The sequence below is a fragment of the Sphaerodactylus townsendi genome, linkage group LG09 (genome assembly GCF_021028975.2).
Source record: "Sphaerodactylus townsendi isolate TG3544 linkage group LG09, MPM_Stown_v2.3, whole genome shotgun sequence".
Lineage (NCBI taxonomy): Eukaryota > Metazoa > Chordata > Lepidosauria > Squamata > Sphaerodactylidae > Sphaerodactylus > Sphaerodactylus townsendi.
The window spans coordinates 15,822,803-15,847,391 of NC_059433.1; the positions used below are offsets into that span (position 1 = coordinate 15,822,803).

General features: G+C 43.1%; 1 protein-coding gene across 1 annotated transcript; it reads left to right on the forward strand.

The window, feature by feature from the left end:
* The first annotated feature begins 1,160 nt into the window (after positions 1-1,160).
* On the forward strand, positions 1,161-17,535 carry LOC125439403 (serpin B3-like). The gene is made up of 9 exons (XM_048508509.1): positions 1,161-1,230; positions 3,402-3,589; positions 4,294-4,377; positions 7,973-8,095; positions 10,976-11,119; positions 11,654-11,771; positions 13,942-14,084; positions 15,180-15,341; positions 16,914-17,535. The coding sequence occupies exons 1-9, from the start codon at positions 1,161-1,163 to the stop codon at positions 17,304-17,306; spliced, it is 1,425 nt and encodes a 474-aa protein (XP_048364466.1). The 3' UTR covers positions 17,307-17,535.
* Positions 17,536-24,589: the final 7,054 nt, after the last annotated feature.

The window sequence follows — 24,589 nt, forward strand, 5'->3', positions numbered from 1 at the left end:
CCATTAGGTTTTAAAATCTTGTGGCTGAAGATAAAGCCAGGACTTTTATGGGTGAGACCAGCAGAAGGTGGGTGGTTATCAGCTTTTCCTGCTGTCTGCTTCCTATGCTAAACAGTTAATTACCTGTAGCAATCAAAAACACCTTTATGCCTCTGACACTGGCGTGATTAGTCAAATTAAATGTATTCATATGTTTTAAAGATCTGTAGTCGCAGGCTCATTTGAGCAGAGTGGGGGTGGAAAGTGATGTTTATAAATGACAGAAGCTCATCGAAGAGTGCACAGCATACTACCGGACTCCTGGAAGGCAAGGTAAATGCCTGGGCTTGCTAAGGGCGTCCTTGGGGGCTTTGCAAACCAGATGTTGCTTACAAGAGGGTGTGGGGAGGTGATTTGTGCTGTGTCCTTTTCTGTCTGGCTCTCGTAGGATTAAGGGTCTTATTGCCCATAGCCTCTTTAATCATGAGGCTGATGCCTTAGCTAAAATAACTCATTGGGTAACTAACAGAAATGGGGCACCTTCCTTATGAGGAGAGGCTGCAGCGTTTGGGACTCTTTAGTTTGGAGAGGAGACGTCTGGGGCGAGGGGATATGATTGAAGTCTATAAAATTATGCACGGGGTAGAAAATGTTGACTGAGAGAGTTTTTTCTCTCTTTCTCACATTAGAACCAGGGGGCATCCTTTGAAAATGCTGGGGGGAAGAATTAGGACTAATAAAAGGAAACATCTTTTCACACAACGTGTGATTGGTGTTTGGAATATGCTGCCACAGGAGGTGGTGATGGCTACTAACCTGGATAGCTTTAAAAAGGGCTTGGACAGATTTATGGTGTAGAAGTCGATCTATGGCTACCAATCTTGATCCTCCTTGATCTGAGATTGCAAATGCCTTAGCAGACTAGGAGCTCGGGAACAGCAGCAGCAGCAGGCCATTGCTTTCACATCTTGCCTGTGAGCTCCCAAAAGCACCTGGTGGGTCGCTGTGAGTAGCAGAGTGCTGGACTAGATGGACTCTGGTCTGATCCAGCAGGCTGTTTCTTAGGTTCTTATTTTCTTAGAAATGGCACTAAGCAATGTGCCAGAGTTGGCTTTCAGATGTCTTTCCTTCAGTAATAGTATTGTTTTGAATGTTTTAATATTGGTGGGTTTTTTGAAACAATGTTGGACCGCAAAGTTATTAACCCTTATTATGTCAGTCCTTTGGTCTTGGCACATATGGGGTTGGAACGTATGGGCTGACCTGAGGGATTCTGAGATGGGAAAAGGTCTTGTCCCGTGGAATTAGATTCAAGGGCAACATCTTCAAGTTGTATATAAATAGGCCAGGTTATCTAAGTTTGCAATCCTAAAAACACTTCCCTGAAAATAAGCTAAGGCCCATTGAACAGATCTGAGGAGGCTTCTCAGGAGACCTGCTTAGGAAAGCTCTGTAAATCAGCAAGTAGATTTGGAAATGCTAAAGTGACACATGGAAAGCCCAGGCTAGTCTGATCTCATCAGATCTTGGCTGCTGAGCAGGGTCAGCCCTGGGTGGTATTTGCATGGGAGACCACCAAGAAATACCAGGGTCGTTAAGCAGAAGCAGACAATGGCAAACCATCTCCAATGCCTCTTGCCTTGAGAAGCCAACATATTACCCTAAGTTGGCTGTATTTGATGTCTCACGTATGTGTGGCCAATGGAGCCCAAAGCATCACGTGCCAGCCCATTCTGTGTACTGTGCTGTATCCTTTTCTGCAAGTCAAGAGAACCCTGTGATGCTTTCCATCGTTTACAAAGCCACCAGAATAATTTCTTTCAGGGGCAAATATGCTGACATATCTGGTTTTCTGGTGGCTAAAAAGCCATGGAGATGCCATTTAGAATCGCTTTTGAGACCACCTGTGAAGTCCGTTGGTTGTGTTTGTAACCATATAAGCTACCGTTAGCTTTGTGTGGTGCGGATTGTATATTCTGCAGCCCCCACGACAGTTTTGCCATCTTCAGCATTGCCTGATCGCTGATTCCATCCATTTTTGGGCAATGCTGGCCCTCCTGGCCTTTGGGTTGGGCACCATCTGTGCATGCATCTGGGCATGTATTTTTATCTGTAATTTCTGAAATTGCTGCTATAATGTATTTTAATGATTTTAATGTTTTATCGTTATATTGTATTTATGAGACCTTATATTGTATTTGTTTTATGTCTCATTGTACACCGCCCAGAGCCCTTCGGGGGTTGGGCGGTCTATTAAGCCAATTAAATAATAATAATAATAATAATAATAATAATAATAATAATAATAATAATAATAATAATAATAATAATAATAATAATAATAATAATAATATTCTGGTGTTGTTCTGTGGCCCTTGAACAGGAAGTTAGGTTTCTCCCCAATAGTCTAGAGTTCTATATCTTGGGAGATTTGTTTCTGTAGGTGAGCATTCAAACACTTAATTTCCCCATCTGCATTTTTTAGGGGCATAGTCCCCGAAATAATGTACCATGTGAGTGTATGTGTATATTGGTCCTTAGATGGTTGGCAAACATAAGGATCGCTTCTGATACCACGTGATGTTTCCTTTTTGTTGCAAGTCAGGAATAGGGTACACACTCTGGCCCCTTCTGTACGGGCCAATAAACCTGAGCTGGGGGTGGAAAAAAACTCATTTTGGGAGGGGAACTTTGCATGGATTCCGCACATAACATGAGTCTGCCCTGCGTTCCCCCCATCCCGGGTTTTTGGAGAATCGCGCTATTCGTGATTCTTTTATTTTACGTTACGTTACAGCCGCTCACAAGCGAATGGCTGGCAGGGAACCACTTTAACTGGGTGTGCTTCCCTGTGTTTGTAGAGGTCCCCGACTTGCAGCTGCACAGCCATGCAGGGTTGCAGGGATGGCAGCATGGCTGTGACGGTCCACGCCAGCCTGCCCCTGTGCAAAGGCACAACAGCTGCCTGCATTGTGTCCGCAGGCTCTGGTCACTGCCTGCACGGAGGCATGCAAATGGGAAAACAGGAAAGCAGGTTCCTGCAACACACTCTCCCTGTGCTGTGTGGAAGGGGCCTCAGTTTCCTGCTCTTAGGATCACACAGCAAAAATGGGTGTGTTCAAAACCTCATCCTTTTATTAGCAAGGTACTACAAGAATGGGAACAACTGGACTCAAGGCAAAGGAACTCAGAGCAGGAACTCCACCCCATGAGAGTAAAGCTACGTACAAAAATATGGGGGGTTGTTCCATTGCAATGGAGACAATAAATACACCACAATGATGTAACTTGCAGGAAATTGACTGAAAACGTGTTCTGAACTTCATGCAGTGGGGCCCCAGGAAAAGACCCTGCACCATGGATGATATTTCTGCTGTTGCCTTTCTTTTTCTTCTTCCTTTCCCTCCTTATTATCATTCTAGAGCGCTCGGATTTCACAATGTCTCTGACCATCTCTGAAACAAATGCAAAGTTTGCCCTTGACTTCTTCCGTCTGCTGAGCAGAGCGCACCAGTATGAAAATCTCCTGTGTTCTCCTATAAACCTCATAACGTCCCTGGGCCTGCTCCTTTATGGGACTAAATCAGATACGGCAGCTGAAATAGAAAAGGTAGGAATCTAGCAGTACCGTTTGCAGCTGAACGGCCAAGTACCGTGGCTCAGTAAACTACCCAGGAGTGCTTTTGACATTGTAAATGAAGGATGGGTGCAGGTGGGAGGGATGTTAATCATCTGGCAAACCAAAAAATGAAGTCAGTGGGCTGCAATTGGTTTGGCCGTCCCCAGGCTGATCAAAGTGTGCAACCAACCTCTGTTGCAGTCACTGTTTGCAGTGTCAATATACAATTCTGTATAATGCGCCATTGTTATTTGGAAGAACTCTTTTTTAGTGGAGAGGAAGAAGAAGAAGAGTTTGGATTTATATCCCCCCTTCCTCTCCTGTAGGAGACTCAAAGGGGCTAACAATCTCCTTGCCCTTCCCCCCTCACAATAAACACCCTGTGAGGTAGGTGGGGCTGAGAGAGCTCCGAGAAGCTGTGACTAGCCCAAGGTCACCCAGCTGGCGTGTGTGGGAGTGTACAGGCCAATCTGAATTCCCCAGATAAGCCTCCACAGCTCAGGTGGCAGAGCTGGGAATCAAACCCGGTTCCTCCAGATTAGATACACGAACTCTTAACCTCCTACGCCACTGCTGCTCTCCTCTCTCATTGGGGAATTGCATTTGCAGTTTCCTTGGTTATACTTGCATGAACAAATTGGCGTGGTCTTGATATTTACTTCCATAACTATAGCTATGTCACAATTTCATTTCAGATACTTCACCTGGATGAACTTGCAGAGTCTGAACTCTTAGAGTATTTGGAAGAAACACAAAGCTCTGACCCCTCGGGAAACAAAGTGAGATCTCGTCCCTCTTCTCAAGCTTCTTCTGCAACGGTATCTTGAAATAATCAATACTATGCCTTGTGCTTGTGACAATGAAGACATCATCTTGCTGGGCTGGTGGCTTAGAAAGGTCTGGGAGCAAAGCAGACTGAAGTTCAGTCTGTATGAGGGAAAGAAAGGTTAGGAGGAAAAACTTCCCACATAGACTACATAGTGGGAACAGGTAGGGTACATAACAAAGATCCCAAATCCAATCAACTGCCTGAGGAGAAGGTACCAGGATAATAGAAAGAGCTGAGGAAATAGACAACTAGTCAGAGAGGGCCAGGGGCTCTCGCAAAATTTGAAGCATTTAAGCTTGGAGCAGTTATATACAGAGGTGGATCCAGCAGGTTCTCACCAGTTCCCGAGAGTGGGTTACTAATTATTTGTGTGTGCCGAGAGGGGGTTACTAATTGGGTCTGATTTTCCATTAGAAATTCCATTAGGTCCAAAAATCATCAAGTCCTGAGGTTTCCTATGTGGCTGGTTAGCGAAGGTAGAAAATGGGATAATTCTCCCTGTTGGGCTGTTTTAAAAACATGTTTTAGAAATATGGTAAAGTTCCTTGTTTCAGGAAAGTATCCTTCTTTTGATTTCTAGAAACAAAATTAAGTATTTGAAAGTATTAAGTATTTGACAGGCAATCAATTAGAGGAGAAGTAGTTGTTTCTGTTGGCAGTAGATGATAGGACTTGCTATAATGAGTTTAAATTATGGACAGAAAGATACCAGCTGGAAATTAGGAACTTTTTTTTACAGTAAGAGTTTTTTTACAGTAACAGAGAAATTATTAATGCCCCACCCCTGGAATGCCCAGCCACGCCCCCATCGTGCCCCACCCAGCCCCATTGGCGCTACCCCACTGTTTGAATCCCACCACCAAGGGAACCTGTTACTAAAATTTTTGGATCCCACCACTGGTTATATATTATGAGGGAGAGGGACTAAGCAAGCTCCGAAGAGGGCTGAGAGACAGATCTGTCAGTGCACTGAAACTCAGAGACCTGAACAATAATGGCTGGAGGAGACATGAAGCTGAAGAAAGGAGAAGCCACGCTGAAAGTTGGACTGCATTTAGATCAACAGAGGGGTCAGCCTGTGGGGTATTGGAACACAGGGAGTAATCCTCAACAGGTCTACTCAGAAATAAACCACATTTTATTGAATGAGGCTTACTTCCAAGAAAGTGTTTTTAGGACTGCAGCCTTAGCAGGCAAGGGATGGAGGGAATGGGTCCCAGGACTGTGAAGTCTAAAGCCTAGACCAGTGGTGGCAAACCTTTGGCACTCCAGATGTTATGGACTACAATTCCCATCTCTGGCTACTGCCAGCATGGCAGCCCAGTGGCAGGAGCTGATGAAAGTGTAGTCCTGGAGATATGAAGTGCCAAAGGTTCGCTACCAATTAGGCTTAGACCTTTACTGTATTTAGAAGACTCTTAAAGCATGAGAATTAGGAGGCAGCACACAACACACAGAGAATGTACAGCAAAGGTACAGTAACAACTGGACTAACTTCCAACTAGCATTACTTTTAGCTGTACTAGAGCATTATAAGTCTTTGTGGTTAAAGTCTCAAATACTGCCTTTGCTTAAGCAATGTAGCAATCACAAATACCATAACACTGACAAGGAGTATTCTTCCCCATTTAGCCTTTGCCCTTACCATGACCTTGACGTGGATGCCAGCAAGCAGTGGAGGTTGGTGGTGGGACTGAATTTTACATACTGTATTTGAATTAGCCAGCTAGTTCCTGGGCTACAGGTCTAGGTTTGTTTTTGTGTGTGGTGACATTAGCATAAAGCAAGTTTGCGAAGCAAATTGAATTTCACAGATGAGATGAAAACAAAAGAGTCATTCATGTTCGCCTGTTTAAAACATTAGCTAATTCCTTGATGATTGTGATTAAGGAGCTTTTTGTTTGAATTATGCAAACGTATGATCATTTCTGCTCTTCATTTTCATAACTGTGAATAGTATTTATAAATACGATGATTCACAATATACTGAGACTGAAGGATGTTCCTTGTGCATTTAATTAAAGTAGGTTGGCCTGTCTTGTGATCTGACATTCATGGTTATTAATGAGTGGAGTATCATGAAATACTAGATTTAAATGATACAATGCATTAATTATTTCAACATTCCATGTTCTCAAAATCTCCATGTTATATATTGACAACATAGGGGTAGGGTTCCAAGGTAAGGTTTTCTCCCAGATGCTGGGTTCCCTATCCGTGGTCCTGGAAATGTCTGTAACCTATAAATTGAAGACCATGGAAGGTGATGTTTCTTAAACCTATAAGTCCCTGGTTCACATAGGCCCCTTCCACACAAGCAAAATAATGCGTTTTCAAACCACTTTCACAACTGTTTGCAAGTGGATTTTGCCATTCTGCACAGCTTCAAAGAGCATTGAAAGCAGTTTGAAAGTGCATTATTCTGCATGTGCGGAATGAGCCATAGTAGATGCTTATTTTGAATAAGTGATTATTCCTGTGATGGGGAAGATGATTAAATGCCATGCATCAACCAGGTCACTCTTTCGTTGAGGATGTTATTATGCCGCAATAGTTTGAAATAGCTTAAACACTAAGCATTTATGTACACAAGAGCCCTTCTATATTAGATCGCTAACCCATATAGTCCAGAACACTGCTTCATACAGCAGCCAACCAAGGCTAATGGAAGGCCAGTGAACAAGTGGTAAAAGTTAAGGCCTTCCCCCTCTTTTCTAATATCCAAAGTTTTACTGCCTAAGTATATGGAGGGTTCCTTTACTCAGTATGGCTAGTTAGCACTGATGGACCGCTTGTCCATGAATTTGTTTAATCCCCTTTTAAAGTCATTTATGTTAATGACCACCATTATATCCACTGGTAGTGAACTCCATCATCCAGCTACTCATTGAGTAAAGAAATACTTCCTTGTCTTTCCACAACCTGTTGCCCATCATAGTCATTGGTGACATGAATTCTAGTATTATGGGAGAGGAAGAAAAACCTCCCAGTATTCAACACTAGAAGTGTTACATAAATGGAGAGAGCAAAAGCTCTAACTGCAGAACACTTTTAGCATTCAATGTGCTTCTTGTATTATGAGGGACAACGTTCAAAATTAGGTCCACATGGCCTGGAAACCCCACTAGCCAAGCATATTGGGAGTGGACTGTTCCTACAACGTATCCAGTATTGTTGTTGCTGTTTTGTGTAAATTGGACCATATGTGGAGTTTCCATGCATGTATGCTTCATGCAAAAGAAAATCCATGTATTGCCTCACACAAAATGGAGACCATGCATCTTGGGAGCTTTTTGGTGACCACACGCAAGCAGTGTGGGTAGCTAGGGGGCTTCCAGGTTGCAAGGATATAATGTCTGAAGAGGGCTGTGGAAGCATCAGGGCGAGGAACAGCAGAGAATGAGCCTCTTGCTTAAGGATATTTACTGAGGTTTGAATCAGGAACCTCCCTGATTATAGCTCTGATTCTTACCCCCTAAGATCTTGTACTCAGCATGCTGACAAGTAGAGCATTAAGTAATAGAGTGTTAATATCATTCTTTTAGGTGTCTCACTCTGACAGCGATAAAGCCAGGGTCCCTTCTGGATCTAAAGAACGTAAGGAAGCAAGTCCACATTCTAGTCCTTCAGACAACAAGCAGACTCCATGGTGTCCACCTTGTGAACAGGTAACTTATCCAAGGGGAAAATGGGATGCAATAAGGTCCCAGAATAAGAATATAGTGAATCCATCCATCCATCCATCCATCCATCCATCCATCCATCCATCCATCCATCCATCCATCCATCCATCCATCCATCCATCCATCCATCCATCCATCCATCCATCCATCCATCCATCCATCCATCCATCCATCCATCCATCCATCCATCCATCCATCCATCCATCCATCCATCCATTTATTTATTTATATATCAGATTTAATATACCGCCCCATCCCCAAAGGGCTCTGGGCGGTGTACAACCAATAAAACAAACAACTTCCATCTAAAAATCAGATGATAACATTAACAAAGACAAACTCAGCATAATATGGAATTCCCAAGGTGGAATATGGGGCGCAGGGGATGGCACTTTCAATGGCCGACCTCCCCAAAGGCCCGGCAGAACAACTCTGTCTTGAAGGCCCTGCGGAACTGTTCTAGGTCCCGCAGGGCCCGGATGGCTGGGGGGAGAGTGTTCCACCAGGTTGGGGCCAGCGCACTAAAGGCCGTGGCCAGGCTAGAGGCCAGCCGTATCATGAAAATTAAAGTTAAAAATGCAACTGAACTATTGAAAACAGAATTTTCAACCATGTTTTAATTCATGTACACTCAGCTTAGAGCGGAAACATACCACAGGGTCATCCCCTAACTTCTTTACATTAAGCTTCCTGTTTAACTATGATGTGATGTCAAAATTGGTGCACAAGAAATCCACTTCAAATTCTGATTTCAGTATGGTTAGTACTGAACCATAATTTGTTATGTTGGGCATCATGACAAATTTAGCGCTAACCGAAATGGTTTAACTTTCAGAATTACTGAAAATCACAGTGCAGGTGAGATAAAGAATAAACCAGCACTCCCTGGGCTATATCTTCTGAAACTTTTCATGAAACCTTCTCATGGATGGATGCTAAAAAGCTGCCTTGACTACTCAAACGTTTATTGACATAGCTATGTATATCTCAGGCTTTTCAAGACTTGGTGAATTTCAGGAGAATGTCTAAAATGTAATGGACTACTGCAATGCACTCTACACTGGGCTGCCTTTGAGGCTGTCCTGGAATCTCCAGCTGGTGCAGAACGCAGCTGCTCGACTCCTCTAGGGAAGCTGTGACGCGCAAATATATCACTGGTGTTGTGCGAGCTGGACTGGTTGCCAGTTGAGAGCCAGATCAGATTCAGGGTATTAACACTGATGTTTAAAGCCCTTTATGGTCTGGGCTCAAGATATTTGCGTGACCACCTCTTCCGTTGTAACCCCCAACAGACATTAAGATCAGGAGCCAAGAAACTCCTAATTACCCTGGCCCACAGGAGGTCTGTTTGGTCTCAGTGTGGGCCAGGGCCTTTTTGGCCTTGGCTCCCTCCAGCCTCCCAGAGGAGATCAGGACCCTGTGGGACTTTATGGAGTTCCGCAGGGCCTGTAAAATGGAGCTGTTGCGCCAGGCTTTCCGTTGAGGCTGATCTTTGATCACCCTGGGGCTATGTGTCACCTTACCCCTTAGGTGGGTTTTACTTCTTCCTCTTGGTTCCACAATTTTTAGTAGTTGGTTGTATTAATTCCTGATTTTATGGACTATGTGGTTTTATTTATTATTATGAGTATGATTTTGTCTCTTAAACTATGGGTCTTTTTGTCAAAACAGTTTTTACATAATGCAATTTTGTTTGTACATCCCCCCGAGCCAGACATGGGAGGGGCAATTAATACATTTTATAAGTAAGTAAGTAAATAAATAATTCCATGGTACATTGTGGGATAAGGAAGTTCTACCCATATGTGGTAGAGGCTGCTATGGTTAACCATGTAAGCTTCCCCGTCCAATCTCCAACTATAGATATTATTAGCACCCCTTGATGCTGCTTTCTGTTTATTAAAATTTTATTGAATTCTAAACTTAAAATGCCACCTGGTTTTATGATACTTTAAAAGGTTTTCTTAGATGTTTTAAATGTTTTATATGTGTTGTGGTCTACCCTGAAACCAGAAGGGGAGGGGAAGCATATTAAATCGAAATGATATTTCAATTCCAAATGGACAAAATGTTGGCACATAAAATAACTGACTTTACAGTGACAGCAGGGTCAATGAAAAAGAGCATGAGAAGGTCACTAAACATCATGATTTGAAAATCAAGATTCAGCATCTATGGCACAAACCAGCTGAGGTCAACCCAGCGGTAATCAGCACCCTGGGCAACCTTCCGAAAACACCAGGGCTGCGCTTGAAACATCTTCAAATCGACAAGATCAACATCTGTCAGATTCCGCAGGCAGCCTTGCTGGGATCCGCACAAGTACTACATTGATACATTACAGTGTCCTAGACTTCTGGGCGAGGCTTGAATTGTAATGAAAGGCCAGAAGCCAGCTAAAGAACTGGCAGCTGTGTTATCAAACAAAATACGAATAGTAATAGTAATAATTTGGAATAGCTTAGGTCGTTTCCCCACTTACCTTGACCAAAGGTTGCTGCGCGCTACTCCCAGTGTGCGTCATTTCTGGTGCGCTCCCGGGCTTCCCCACAACCCCGTGCTCTGTGCGGGGTCATCAAAAGACGCCATTTTGAGGAGTGCCAGGAATGATGCGCACTGAGGGGGCGCGACAGCAGCAGCATTGGGGCGGCTGTATTGTCGCTGCCCCTGTAGTGGAGTGCCGGGGGACCCCGCGCTACTTGGGGAGAAATTAGGTGCGCAGCAGCAGGTAAGTGTGGAAACGACCTTATTCGCCTGTGTATGTTGCCCCTTCCTGTTGTAGTCTTCAAATGATGTCCTTGTGTGTCTTCAGACTTTGATGCTAATATCTATAAAGTACAGTGATAGTCATGTTGCTGTTTGAAGGTGCCTGATTATGTATGCGACAAACCAGAAGGTGTTCACAGCGTGATGAACAAAATCCTTACGGAACTCAACCAGCCCAGCACTGACTATGAGCTCAGCATTGCCAACCGGCTTTTTGCAGACGAGTCTATTTTTTTCTTCCAGGTAAGTTGCATCAATGGGATCATGGGTGTTTACAGGGGGCAGTTTTCCAATAGGAACATGGTATCAAAAGGATTGCTTAATGAACCACCCTTGAGCCTTCAGGCCATTAGTTTAAACAAGAAAATGTTTTGACACTAAATGGGAATGAATGGAGTATAGTTATTAACACTGTTGGATAAGGATCTGGGAGGCCCAGGTCCAAATTCCTTCGTTGTCATGGAAACATTCTGGGAGACCTTGTGCCAATTACACACACAATTACATCACAGGGTTGTTGTGAGGATAAAACAGAGAATAGGGGAAATGTTGTTAGACACTTTGGATCTCCAGTGGGGGGGGGGAAGTGGCGTGAAAATGAAATAAATGAATACAGTATAAGTAAATAAATATTGTTAGTTCAATACTTTGTGTAACTGTGTATTGTATTATTATAATACCTTCAATTCCAGACATTATGAATTAGGTCATGTTCTCTGTAGGACACGGATGCCTTTACTGATGTTTAATTGCAAAAATGCCTCTCTTTGTGTACAGAAATTCCTGTACTGTGCTCTGAAATTGTATCTGATTGAGGTGGACAGAGTTGACATTCATAATGCTCCAAAAGATATCCGGAAGCTGATAAACCTGTGGGTGGAAATGAGGACGTATGGTATGAATATCTAACCATTAACATTTCCCACTGGATGTTGAATGTGCAAAGTGAGCAAGTGAGCAATTTACATAGAATAACCAGAAAAGTGGATAAGAAAGAAGTCATTAAAGCAAGAAAGGATTTTATTCTTAAGCAGATAAAACACCATTTCCTCAAATACCCCTCTTCCCCTGCTTGGTCCAAAAGCATGGGCATCTATGTCTATGGCCCTTTCCCCACTTACCTTTGTTGGAAGGTTGCTGCGCGCAATTCCCAGCGTGCGCAATTCCTGGCGTGCACCCCAGCTTCCCCATGACCCCGCGCTCAAAAGGCGCCAAAAGGGTAATCAAAAGGCACCATTTGAAAAGGCGCCAGGAATTACGCACGCTGAGGGGGCGCAAGAGAGGCAGCGTCGGGGCGGCTGCGTTCTCCCCGCCCCTGAAGTGGGGAGTGCAGCTGGACCCCTCGCTACTTTAGGAGAGTAGCGTGGGGCTTAAGGTAAGTGGGGAAAGGCCCTCAATGTTTCTTACAGGCCAGTCACTGTGTGGCTCTGATCCCTTTTACAAATCTAAGTATATTGATTAGGTCTGTCACTTAAACAAACCTGTGCGGAATAATTGCATGGGCGTTAGCTGGTTAATCAACTAGTTATTTGAACACGTGAACTTTGCTGATGAATAAAACAATACTGTTTCAGACAGAAACCCTACATCCCTTAAAATCTATATCTATAATATGCATAAATATGTCACAGCCACAAAAGTAATTCGTTCTTGGGTGTGAAAGGAATGGCAATATGGCTTCTGAGATAGTACTTATCACTCACAGGTTTGTGTGTGTGTGATTGTTTGCATTGAAATAACACTACAAAAATAGCCCAGGGCACCTTGTTTAGACTTTCAAAAGATTATTGATCCCTGTATTTAACTAATTAAAAGAGCAATCTTGAGCAGGTCTAGTCAGAAGGAAGCTTTATCTTACGCAGCGGGGCTATCACCCAGGAACGTATTCCTGCTAAGCAGGTCTCCTCAGGATTCTTCTCGAGATTGCTTGGTGGGGGTTACTCCCAGATAAGTATTCTTAAGATTACAGTTCAGTTCACTTATGCTGTAGCCCCAAGCAGAGTAACACCCTTCTCAGTTTCATTGAGGTCAGTTCTATATGCGTCTAACATTGGAAATTCTCCAATAGATTGTTATTTGTAAAGAGACGTTTAGGTAAACTAAATTTTACAGAGTTATCCAAACAAGATTCCAGGTCCTTGTCCCACAGAACTTAAATTATAAATGTTGACTTTAAGGCCCCTTCTACACACCAAATGTATAATAAGTTGCAGTCGAGATAAAGTAACTTGTTTGCCTGTTTTCGGGTTCACATGCATCTGTGCAGGCAGAGATTGGAGCCCACGGAAACAATTCGGATCTCTTCTTTAAAATTTGCTTTCCGCAGATGCACAGCTATGCAGGCATGTACAAATGAACCTCCATAGCCATGCTGATATCTCACGATACAAACATCTGCACCTATGTAGCTACACAGATGTAAGCCATGCAATTTTTTAGAAAAAAGGAAAATGAATAAAGCACCTCCAACCCGGCCATTCACTCGTGAGTGGCTGCAACCTGCAATTTTTGAAAAGTCTTGCTAATAACGCGATTCTCAAAAAACCCAGTTTGGAGGAAATAACATGGGGCTGGCTCATTTTAGGGGCAGGATCTGTGAGAAGTTCCCCCCACCCCATGGGTTTCTTACCATACTACACCTGTGTTTGTTGGCCTGTGCGGAACGGTCCTAAGAGAGACAACTTAGGAGGGAAATGAGAAGAATGTGCATTTTTGGTCACAAACCCTGGAAGCAAGGGGGCTTTCCCCACTTACCATTTGCTGCGCGCTACTCCGGGAAAGTAGTGCGGGGTCCTGCGGCGCTCCCAACTTGCAAGGGCGGCAACCACGCAGCCACCCTGACACTGCCGCTCTCCCGCCCCTTCAGCGCGCGTCATTTTTGGCGCTGAAGGAACGGCACCCCGCAGAGCGCGGGGCAGTGGGAAACGCAACCCCGCAGCAGAAATCACTCGTGCCGGGAGCGCGCTGGGAGTAGCACGCCGCAAATGGTAAGTGGGGAAAGCCCCATGGTTCAAAGCCTCAGCCCCCAGCAACCAACTGTTGAATCGTGTCTATGTCCTTTAAAGGTAAAATAAAAAATCTACTTCACGAGGACAGCTTTAACAATGAAGCCGCTATGCTGCTAGTGAATGGCCTCTACTTCAAAGGGCAATGGGAAGTGCAATTTGACAAAGAACTCACCAAAGAAGCACCGTTTTACTTCAACGAGGTAGGATCCAGAAATATTCCTCTAGTTCATTCTTCTTGCTTGAATCTTTCTGACGACCAAAGAGAACATTGAGAAATCAGCTCAGGTTCACCACTGTGATTTGCAGGCATGATTTGGAAGTGGTGGAAATTCCACTGTTCCAGTTGAGTCCTTTAAGAGCTGTCCCACAATAACACAACTATGCGGGTCCCAAAGTTACTAGCGTAGCCTTTTGGGGTTACTGCCTGCCTCTAGTGAGAAAGCAGATACCCTCCAAAAGTTCATAAAATGAATTGGGATAGCCACCTCCTGCTATTTAATCTTATCCTTCTTCCTGCCTGGTATTCAATGATATATTGCTTTTAATATTCTTTTGATTATTTATTTATTTATTTATTTATTTATTTATTTATTTATTTATTTATTTATTTATTTATTAATTAAACTTATAGGCCGCCTCATCCCCGAAGGGCTCGAGGCGGCTCACAACATGGCTGTTCTAACAGACAGCAAATCAACAACATAAAACTTAAATCCCTTAAAACCTATACAGCAATAAATTAAAACAGCAGTATTTTAAAACAAAATTGTTTAAAACAGGTGCCCGAACCAAGGCCAAGGAAGGGAGGAGATAGGTAGGGCCCGTGATGTTATCAGTGGATCAGACCCAACCAAAATAAAAAGATAATAACGGCTGCCATCACATTATGTGGCAACAATGTCAGTAAGATAATTATATTTATTTAAATAAACACTTTTTGGGGGGCCCTGAAACAAATGCCAACCAAATTAATTAAATGGGCCAGAGTTCTGGATATTGAAGAGCAATAGAAGTTGTACTCATTATTCTTCGTTATTATTACAAACATTATGATCACATTTTTAAAAAATCAATGGTTTTTGTATAAGCTAAATGCAGGATCAAGCAAAATTACAGGAATATCAGTCATCTGGGGTTATTATGAAAAATTATGCAGCCGCTTGGAGGTTTGATATTTCATCACATTCTGGAAACATCATGAGTTTCATCACCTCACACATAGGTGGCGCTAATATATTGTTGGAATGCTTTTTAAACCAGACAGATAAACTGATAACAGTTCTCTTGCTCCCCAGGTGAAATCTAAAAATGTACAGATGATGTGCCGGAAAGGCCAATACAACATAGGCAAGCTTAAGGGATCTGAGGTGCAAATACTTGAGATCCCCTACAAGAATAAGACACTAAGTTTGTTCATAATGCTACCTAAGGACAGCAAGATTGAGTCTCTTCAGCAGGTAAAATTCTTGTTCCTATGGTGTTTTCCCCACAATTGTTTGCTGGGAAAGTCCCAGCTTTAGACTATAAAATTTTTGGTTTTAATCCCAGATAATTCCTACAGTCTCTTTCATGATTCCCTTTCCAGGCTGGCTCTGTAGTGTTTCATTTCCTTCAGTTGTTCCATCTATGCCTCCCTATGCCCTTCTCATAGCAGGTGTTGTTTACGGGCACCATTTCCCACCCAACACATTTTTGGCTTACAATCTCCTTTCCCTTCTCCCCGCAACAGCAAACACCCTGTGAGGTAGGTGGGGCTGAGAGAGCGCCGAAGATCTGTGACTAGCCTGAGGAGTGCGCAAACTAATCTGGTTCACCAGATAAGCGTCTACAGCTCAAACCTGGTTCTCCAGATTAAAGTGCACCTACTCTTAACCACTACACCGCACTGGCTCTTAAGAGCAAGTAGAAGTTTCATGGCACTTTAAAGATTCAAATTTTTAAAATTTAATATATGAAGAAGAAGAGTTGGTTTTTATGTTCCACTTTTCTCTACCTTAAAGGAATCTCAAAGTGGTTTATAATTGCCTTCTCTTCTTCTCCAACAGACATCTTGTGAGGTATGTGGGGCTAAAAGAGTTCTGAGAGAACTGTGACTAGCCCAAGGTCTTCCAGCAGCTTCATGTGGAGGAGCAGGGAATTAAACCTAGATCTCCAGATTAGAGTCCACTGCTCTTAACCACTTTACCACGCAGGCTCTCTATAAATTATTGTGACACAAACATGCAGTTGTTCTACTACGTCTGCCAGTTGGAGTTACAAGTGTATTGACCATTGCATATTTATTTTATACTATTTGTTTTATGTCATATGTCACATATATATTTATGTCATATATATGTGTGTGTGTGTGTCATATATATGTCATATATGTATGTCATATATATGTCATATATATATCTCCTGTTTATATATATATATATCTCCTCCATCTCTCTCTCTCTCTCTCTCTCTCTCTCTCTCTCTCTCTCTCTCTCTCTCTCTCTCTCTCTCTCTATCTATCTATCTATCTATCTATCTCTAATCATCTGTTTAATACTAGGGTGGGTATTATAAAATAGATAGATGATAGATAGATAGATAGATAGATAGATAGATAGATAGATAGATAGATAGATAGATAGATAGATAGATAGATAGATAGATAGATAGATAGATAGATAGATATCCTGTTTACCCGAAAGTAAGACATCCCCTGAAAATAAGACGTAGTAGAGGTTTTGCTGAAGTGCTAAATATAAAACATCCCCCAAAAGTAAGATGTGGCAAAGTTTTTGTTTGGAAGCATGCCCGTCGACCAGAGCATGCAGCTGTGGAGCGGAAAACTAAGCCATCCCCTGAAAATAATACATAGCGCATCTTTGGGAGCAAAAATTAATATAAGACACTTCTTATTTTCGGGGAAACAGGAGATAAACTGTGCAATTGTCTCAGTTTTGTTGTCAAATGGGCGATTTTAATCTCACAGTGATATCTAAATCTGACTTCTTGATGTTCACCCCATTGTAATTTCCTTCTCTTTGCAATGGAAGCTAGAAGACGAACTGACCCATGTGAAACTTTTGAACTTGGCCTCCACTCTGAAGCCTGAAGAAGTGCGAGTGGTTATCCCCAAACTCAGCATCGAGAAAAGGATTGAAGCCAATACGTATTTCCTGGCTCATCTGACAGATCCCAAAAAAGCTGACATGTCTGGAGCAACCAGCACTGAAGGTGCGGTTCTCACTCACCTTTTCCACGATGCTTTTCTGGAGATTGATGAAGAGGGTGGTCAGGAACCAGAGGAGCCTCAGCCTGCCAAGGGCAGGCACCTATCACGACGTCAACCTGTTGATTTTGTGGCCAATCGTCCTTTTATATACTATGTTATGCACAATAACACACAAAGCCTTCTTGCCCTTGGTCAATTTACTATACCAGAATAAAGGAACGTTTCTGATGAACAGGACCGGAGATCTTTAGCCCCCAGTGTGAGTGGGGAAAAAGCCTACAGAATTGACTATATGGTTATTGGATTAGATTTTCCCACAACTGTGTTCTGGCGCCTTTGAGAATATTTTGGAAATGCACTTCATACTGATCCTTTGATGCCGCTTCACATACCACTACAGTGAGCAGGAGGAAACAGGCAGGGGAGCCACAGTGCAATATGGTTGGGGAACAAAACAAAATCTGTATTTTGGGGCAAGAGCTTCCACTTATCATAGTGCTCAAAACCTGCCAGATTCTCATCTGGAATGAAAATCTGTTACTCCTAAAGGTCTATTTCCCTTATTGCTCTCCTGACAGAACTAATATTTTCATTCTTACTGATGAAGACCCTTGGAAAGTGGATCTGCTTTTATTTTAGAATAATGTTACTTGTTGGTTAGATAAGAACTTATGTGGCCTCTTCTCTCTCCCTGCTCCCTCACTTGGTAACTTTTGTTTGAAACTTGACACTTGTAACATTGACAATGCAATTTTAATTACTATAAAAGCATTCCAATGAAACATGGTTGTTTTCTTGTCTGTATGGAATGAAAAAGATGTTATTTTCATTCAATAAAAATGCCCTAACTATAAATACTAAGCATAGCGTTCACTCCTTGTCTCCTTGAAAACAAATGCAGAGATTGAGTCTGAAATACAATCGTAGAAATACAAATAATATGCTTCGAAAATACCCTTTGCCTCATTCCCCCTACATTATTTGAAGATGGAAAAAGTCTGGTCATTGATCAAGAAGTCACCATATTGCCAGAAAATATTTATTGGAATAGCATTTATCCCTATATCTAAAATCTGAATCTAAAATCCCCCATGTCCCTATATTAGAAATATGAAAATATTGTATGAAGCACAGAGGAATATTCAATGAAGTACACATTAGATTTATTTACTTGATTTATAGCTTACCTTTCTCACTGGGACTTCAGGCAAATTACAGAATGTGAAACGATACAATCAGACATCATCAGATTAGAGTTCGAAAACAATGTAAACAATAAATTGTCCAAGGCAAGATGTACCAGTGCAGAAAATGACATTACAAAAGGAGAACCAATTCTATAAAAGTAAGATGAGACATACAAGACTGCAAATGTAAGCCTTTATAAAGGTACCTTCAACTGTTGCATTCTATCACAGTTTTAGTCCCTTTATAGTACATAATATAAGCCCTTTCTCGTGGGCTCCCCAGCAATCATCCAGGATTCCTCAGTTGAGGAATACTGGCATGATGACCCAGCTCCATCAGAGGGCCTTTCCCCACTTACCTTAAGTCCCGCGCTACTCTCCTCAAGTAGCGCGGGGTCCCCCGGCACTCCCCACGACAGGGGCGGCGACAGCGCAGCCGCCCTGCCACTGTCGTGCCCCCTCAGTGCGCGGCATCCCTGGTGCTCTTGTAAACAGCGCCTTTTGATGACCTCGTGCAGAGAGGAAGCAGGACACAGACCTGAGTTTGAACATGTGGCTGGAAGAGCTGTTGTTTGGATGGGGGGGGGGATGGCAGGAGAGGAGCCAGGAAACCCAGAAAACCTGAAGCAAGAATAAGGCAGCTCGATTTCCTCTGCTGGGAAAGCAGAGAGGTTGGAAAAGTCACCTTTTGGCAGGGTTCTAATGCCATGGATCATCTTCTAGGACCTGGGGTGCAATAAATTTGGGAGCAGCTAAAAAGAGTGCATGCACAAAAACTAAAACCAATGGGAAAGTAAACTGGCTGTGAGGCAGCAAGTAAGTGTATAAAGGGACGAGGCCCCTTCCGCACATGCAGAATAATGCACTTCCAATCCACTTTCAATGCACTTTGCAGCTGTAGATCTAGCAAAACTAATTTGCAAACACCAGTGAAAATGGGCTAAAAGTAAAAATATTCTCTGCTTAAAGGAAGGGGCCTTCGATGATTTAGATGTAAATCCAGTGGGAAATAAATAGCTGACCAAGCCTTTGGGTGCTGACAGATCAGGTGAACTCTTCAACTGAAGTCTGTCCTGAGGTTTCGGCTCCAACCCAAATGTCTTTATTCATTTATTTTTTTATGTATTTGGTTTTCCCCTCCCTTTCTCAACCAAAGCGCAGTTCGGGCTAGCTAAGAACATTTACAAAAACAGTTAAAAATGAATGTCTTGTATAGTGTGTAGGCTAACAATCAGAAAGGTGATAAAAAGAGAGAAAAAACAGAAGAGAAAAAGGAAGTGGGAGGAAACAAGGAGTGTATATAGTGCATACGCTAACAATTGGGAGGTGATGAAAAGAGAGAGGAAAGGGAAGAGGAAAAGTAAGGGCAGGGCAGGGCAAAACAAGAAGAAAAAGGGGAGGAGAAGGGAATGGACAGGAAGAGGGAGGCCAGGTAGAACCGAACAGTTGTCCTCAACCATAAGCCTACTGGAACATCTGAGTTTTGCAGGAAGAACTGAGCCAGATCCCTCAGGATCTTATTTGACAGAGAGTTCCACTGGGCTACAGATAAAGTTCTAGATCTGGTTGAGGACAGCCAGATAGATTTTTGAGTCAGGGATCACCAATAAGTTGTTACCAGTTAAGTGAAACGCTCTTTGGGAGGCATATAAAGATTTTATAGCCCACTCTTCTTTCTCCTTACCTTTGCTAGCCCATCAAAAGGCCTTGCCAAGTATGGCCATCTTGGTACCCATCAACTCAGGTGCTGTGACTCAGTGAAGTGGTCTTGCCTCATGGCCTGGTGACCTAGCGGGGTGACCTTGACTCACAGATATTCTGGAACTTTGATGATGGTCCTTCTCAATCACCAGGATTCGGGTCATATAGCAAAATTCCTGTGGATGGTTTCTTTACTCTGGTTTCCCAAGTCTTCTTCTGGCTTGGGTCTTCAGCCCATACTCATACTCTCATTCACCCAGCTCTGATCCATGAATTCATTTCTTAAGCTACCAGTGACAGTGGGGTGCTGTGTGGCTTCCGGGCTGTATGGCCATGTTCTAGCAGCATTCTCTCCTGATGTTTCGCCTGCATCTGTGGCTGGCATCTTCAGAGGATCTTCAGAGGATCTTCAGAAGATGCCAGCCACAGATGCAGGCGAAACGTCAGGAGAGAATGCTGCTAGAACATGGCCATACAGCCCGGAAACCACACAGCACCCCAGTGATTCCAGCCGTGAAAGCCTTCGACAATACTACCAGTGACACTTTGTAAATTGGAAAAAAATTAGTTCCTTTAACAGGAAGTCAAAAGCAAAGAAAAAGAAGAAGAAAGAAAAAGAAAAAGAAAAAACCCCATACATTTTCATCTTCTGCTTTTGCAAGCTCCATGGATTTGCCTGTTAACAATCCACTCAACACATGCAAATCAAGCTTGCTTTACTCTTTACTCTTGTTAACTGGCAAATGGTTCTTTTTCCCACCCAAGATATTCCACAGGTATATATACTCCACTTGCTTTACTACCATCAGATCCTCTGAAGATGCCAGCCACAGATGCAGGCGAAACGTCAGGAGAAAATGCTACTAGAACACAGCCATACAGCCCAGAAACCACACAACATCCCAGTGATTCCAGCCGGGAAAGCCTTTGACAATACATTATGGGAACCTTAAATTTTTAGTCCCAAATATTCCTGTGTATTGCTGAATATTTCTGGAATTTTGCAAGTCTCCTTTATTGGTATCTCCCAAAACCCTTTCACAATTTGGATGCCTGAATATATCCGAGGACACAAATAAGGTTTTTTTCAGATGGAGGGTAGGTGGCATGGTATAGTCCAGTGGTGACGAACCTATGGCACTGGTGCCAGAGGTGGCACTCAGAGTCCTCTCTGTGGGCACGTGCAAACAGAGTCGCCCCCCTCCTTCCCTCACACACATCTAGGCTGGCCTGGGCCGCTGGGCTCAATTATTAGCATTAAACCTAAAACCTAGTTTTGGGGAAGCAATGTAGGTAACCCTGTCAAGCGCTGTTAAACCCCACTGATTTTCCTGTGAAGAACTAAAGCGCTATCCTTTACCTGGGAGTAAGCTTGGTTGCTGGCAATGGGGCTTGCTTCTGAGTAAATCCTCCTAGGGTCGTTAGTCACCCGTTGGAAGAGTTGCACGGTTGCTTCAAAGCAAAGCCGCCGACTACCACCAAGCTTACTCCCAAGTAGCGCACGCCTCAGAGCCAACCGTTTTTTCTAAACTAAAACCTCAGTATTCAGGTTAAATTGCTGTGTTGGCACTTTGCGATAAATAAGTGGATTTTGGGTTGCAGTTTGGGCACTCGGTCGCGAAAAGGTCCGCCATCACTGATATAGCCTGATCTTGTCAGAAACTGGAACCTAAACTGGGTCACTTGGAAGGGAGACTACCATGGAAGACTGCAGAGGAAGGCAATGGCAAATCACCTCTGCTTCTCACTTTCCTTGAAAGCCCCCCTCTGAGGTGCCAGGTCAGCTATAACTTGACAGCACTTGACACACACACAAACACACATTTTCAGGTATATACTCAGAGTGAACATTTCTGAATGTGCATCCCTACCTACATAGGAAATGGAAGCTTCAGAGAATCATATATCCACTGAGAATAATATATCCATATACCCAATCATATATTCCCCCCTCCACAAACTCTGCATTCCTGAAGCATCCCTCCCACAAATCTCCAAAATCTCTGTTTGTCTCCTTTGTCTTCTGTCAGTGGAGCTATACTGGCAGAAAGGTTAATTTTATTTCCTTGCTCCTCCACATCTCAGCCCCATGACCTGCAATGGCTATAGCTCCATGCAGGTCCTCCTAACCCAGGGAATAAATTTTCCCATGACCAGAAAGAGATACAGGAAGTCCAGCTCGACTGATGAAGAATACAAAAAGGAATACAAAAAGGAACACAAAGGCAAAAGAAAAGCAAGTTAGCTGTAAGGGAGGCAAAAAAGGGTTATGAGGAACGCATGGCTGCGAACATCAAGGCCAGCAACAAACAGTTCTTCAAGTACATCAAAAGTAGGAAGCCAGCTAGGGAAGTGGTAGGCCCGTTAGATGACGAAGGAACAAAAGGTGTGCTAAAGGAGGACAGGGAGATTGCAGAGAAGCTGAATGAATTCTTTGCATCTGTCTTCACCCAAGAGGAGGTGAGGAAAATTCCTGCACCTGAACCAATCTTCTTAGGAGATGAATCCAAGGAACTAGTGAAGATAGTGGTAGACAAAGGAAGAAGTTCTGGCAGCCATTGATAAACTAAATGCTACCAAATCCCCTGGCCCAGATTGCATTCATCCAAGAGTTCTTAAAGAGCTCAAGCATAAAATTGCTGATCTTTTCACTTTAATATGCAACTTATCCCTGAAATCTGCCTCCATCCCTGAAGACTGGAAGATGGCCAATGCCACACCAATCTTTAAGAAAGGGTCTAGGGGGGACCCAGGAAATTACAGGCCAGTCAGTTTGACATCTGTTCCTGGTAAATTAGTAGAATCTATCATTAAAGATAAAATTATTAAACATGTAGAAAAGCAAGACCTGCTGAGGAAGAGTCAGCATGGCTTTTGCAGAGGCAAGTCCTGTCTTACAAACTTATTAGAGTTCTTTGAGGGTGTAAACAGGCATGTGGATAAGTGTGGAACCAGTGAGGTTGTTGTCTACTTGGATTTCCAAAAGGCTTTTGACAAAGTTCCTCACCAGAGACTATTGAGAAAACTCAGCAATCAAGGAATAAGAGGGGAAGTCCTCCTAAATATGGATTACAAACTGGTTGAGAAACAGGAAGCAAAGAGTGGGTGTAAATGGGAAGTTCTCAAAATGGAGAAATGTAGGGAGTGGTGTCCTCCAAGGATCCGTTTTGGGACCAGTGCTCTTTAATCTATTCATAAATCACCTGGAAGTAGGGCAGGGTAGCGTGCAGGCTAAGTTTTGCAGATGATACCAAATTATGTAGTGTGGTGAGAATTGCAAAAGATTGTGAAGAGCTTCAGGTGGACCTTGATAAATTAGGTGAGTGGGCTAAGAAATGGCAAATGCAGTTCAATGTAGCAAAATGTAAAGTGATGCACATAGGGGCAAAAAATCCAAACTTCACATACAAGCTACATGGGTCAAAAGCAATCAGTCACAGACCAGGAAAGTGGACTTGGACATCTCAGTGGAGGTTCCATGGAACATGTCAACTCAAAGTGCATGTAGCTGTGAAAGCAGGGGCAAACTCTATGCTGGGGATGGATTAGGAAAGGAATTGAGAATAAAATTGCAAAGATTGTCATCAAGGTCTCTGAGATAAAGCAGTAGTGCGACCGCACTTGGAGTACTGTGTTCAGTTCTGGTCACCACATCTCAAAAAAAGATATCAAAAGAGATAGAAAAAGTGCAGAGAAAAGCAATTCCAGGATGATTGAGGGATTGGAGCCGCCTTCCTTATGAGGAGAGGCTGCAACGTTTGGGACTCTTTAGTTTGGAGAGGAGATGTCTGAGCGGGGATATGATTGAAGTCTATAAAATTATGCATGGGGTAGAAAATGTTGACTGAGAGAAATTTTTCTCTCTTTCTCACAATACTAGAACCAGGGGGCATACAATGAAAATGCTAAGGGGAAGAATTAGGACTAATAAAAGGAAACATTTCTTCATTTCAACGTGTGATTGGTGTTTGGAATATGTTGCCACAGGAGGTTGTGATGCACACCAACCTGGATAGCTTTAAAAGGGGCTTGGGCAGAAGTCGATCTATGGCTACCAATCTTGATCCTCCTTGATCTGAGATTGCAAATGCCAGCAGACCAGGTGCTGAGGAGCAGCAGCCGCAGAAGGCCATTGCTTCACCTCCTGCATGTGAGCTCCCAAAGGCACCTGGTGGGCCACTGCGAGTAGCAGAGAGCTGGACTAGATGGACTCTGGTCTGATCCAGCTGGCTTGTTCTTATGTTCTTATGTTCTTAACATGAAACAGACAAGTGGAAAGATAAAATACAATACTAAATTTCTTATTTTTCTTATTGTTCAAACATTTCCTTCTGGTTCCTCCAGTAACTAGTGTCGACTTGAGACTGCAGAATGTGTCTGTGTAAATCCTGATCTATCTATGCCTATTAAAGGTTAATAAAGATAAAGATAACTAGTGTCGACATAACAAGGAGAATGAGGCCATCGGAGGGGGGTCTTTGCTGGAACTGCGTCCATGCCCAGGTTCTGTTTCTTCACCCTTGGTGGCTGTAGGCAGAGGTGGAATCCAGCAGGTTCTCACAGGTTCCCGAGAGTAGGTTACTAATTATATGTGTGTGCCAAGGGGGGG

Coding starts and splice junctions, on each gene's coding strand:
- LOC125439403 (XM_048508509.1), top strand. CDS start 1,161: ATGTTGGACCGCAAAGTTATTAACCCTTATTATGTCAGTCCTTTGGTC. Junction 1,231..3,401: donor GGCACATATGGGGTTGGAAC/GTATGGGCTGAC, acceptor TTATCATTCTAG/AGCGCTCGGATTTCACAATG. Junction 14,085..15,179: donor CACCGTTTTACTTCAACGAG/GTAGGATCCAGA, acceptor CTTGCTCCCCAG/GTGAAATCTAAAAATGTACA.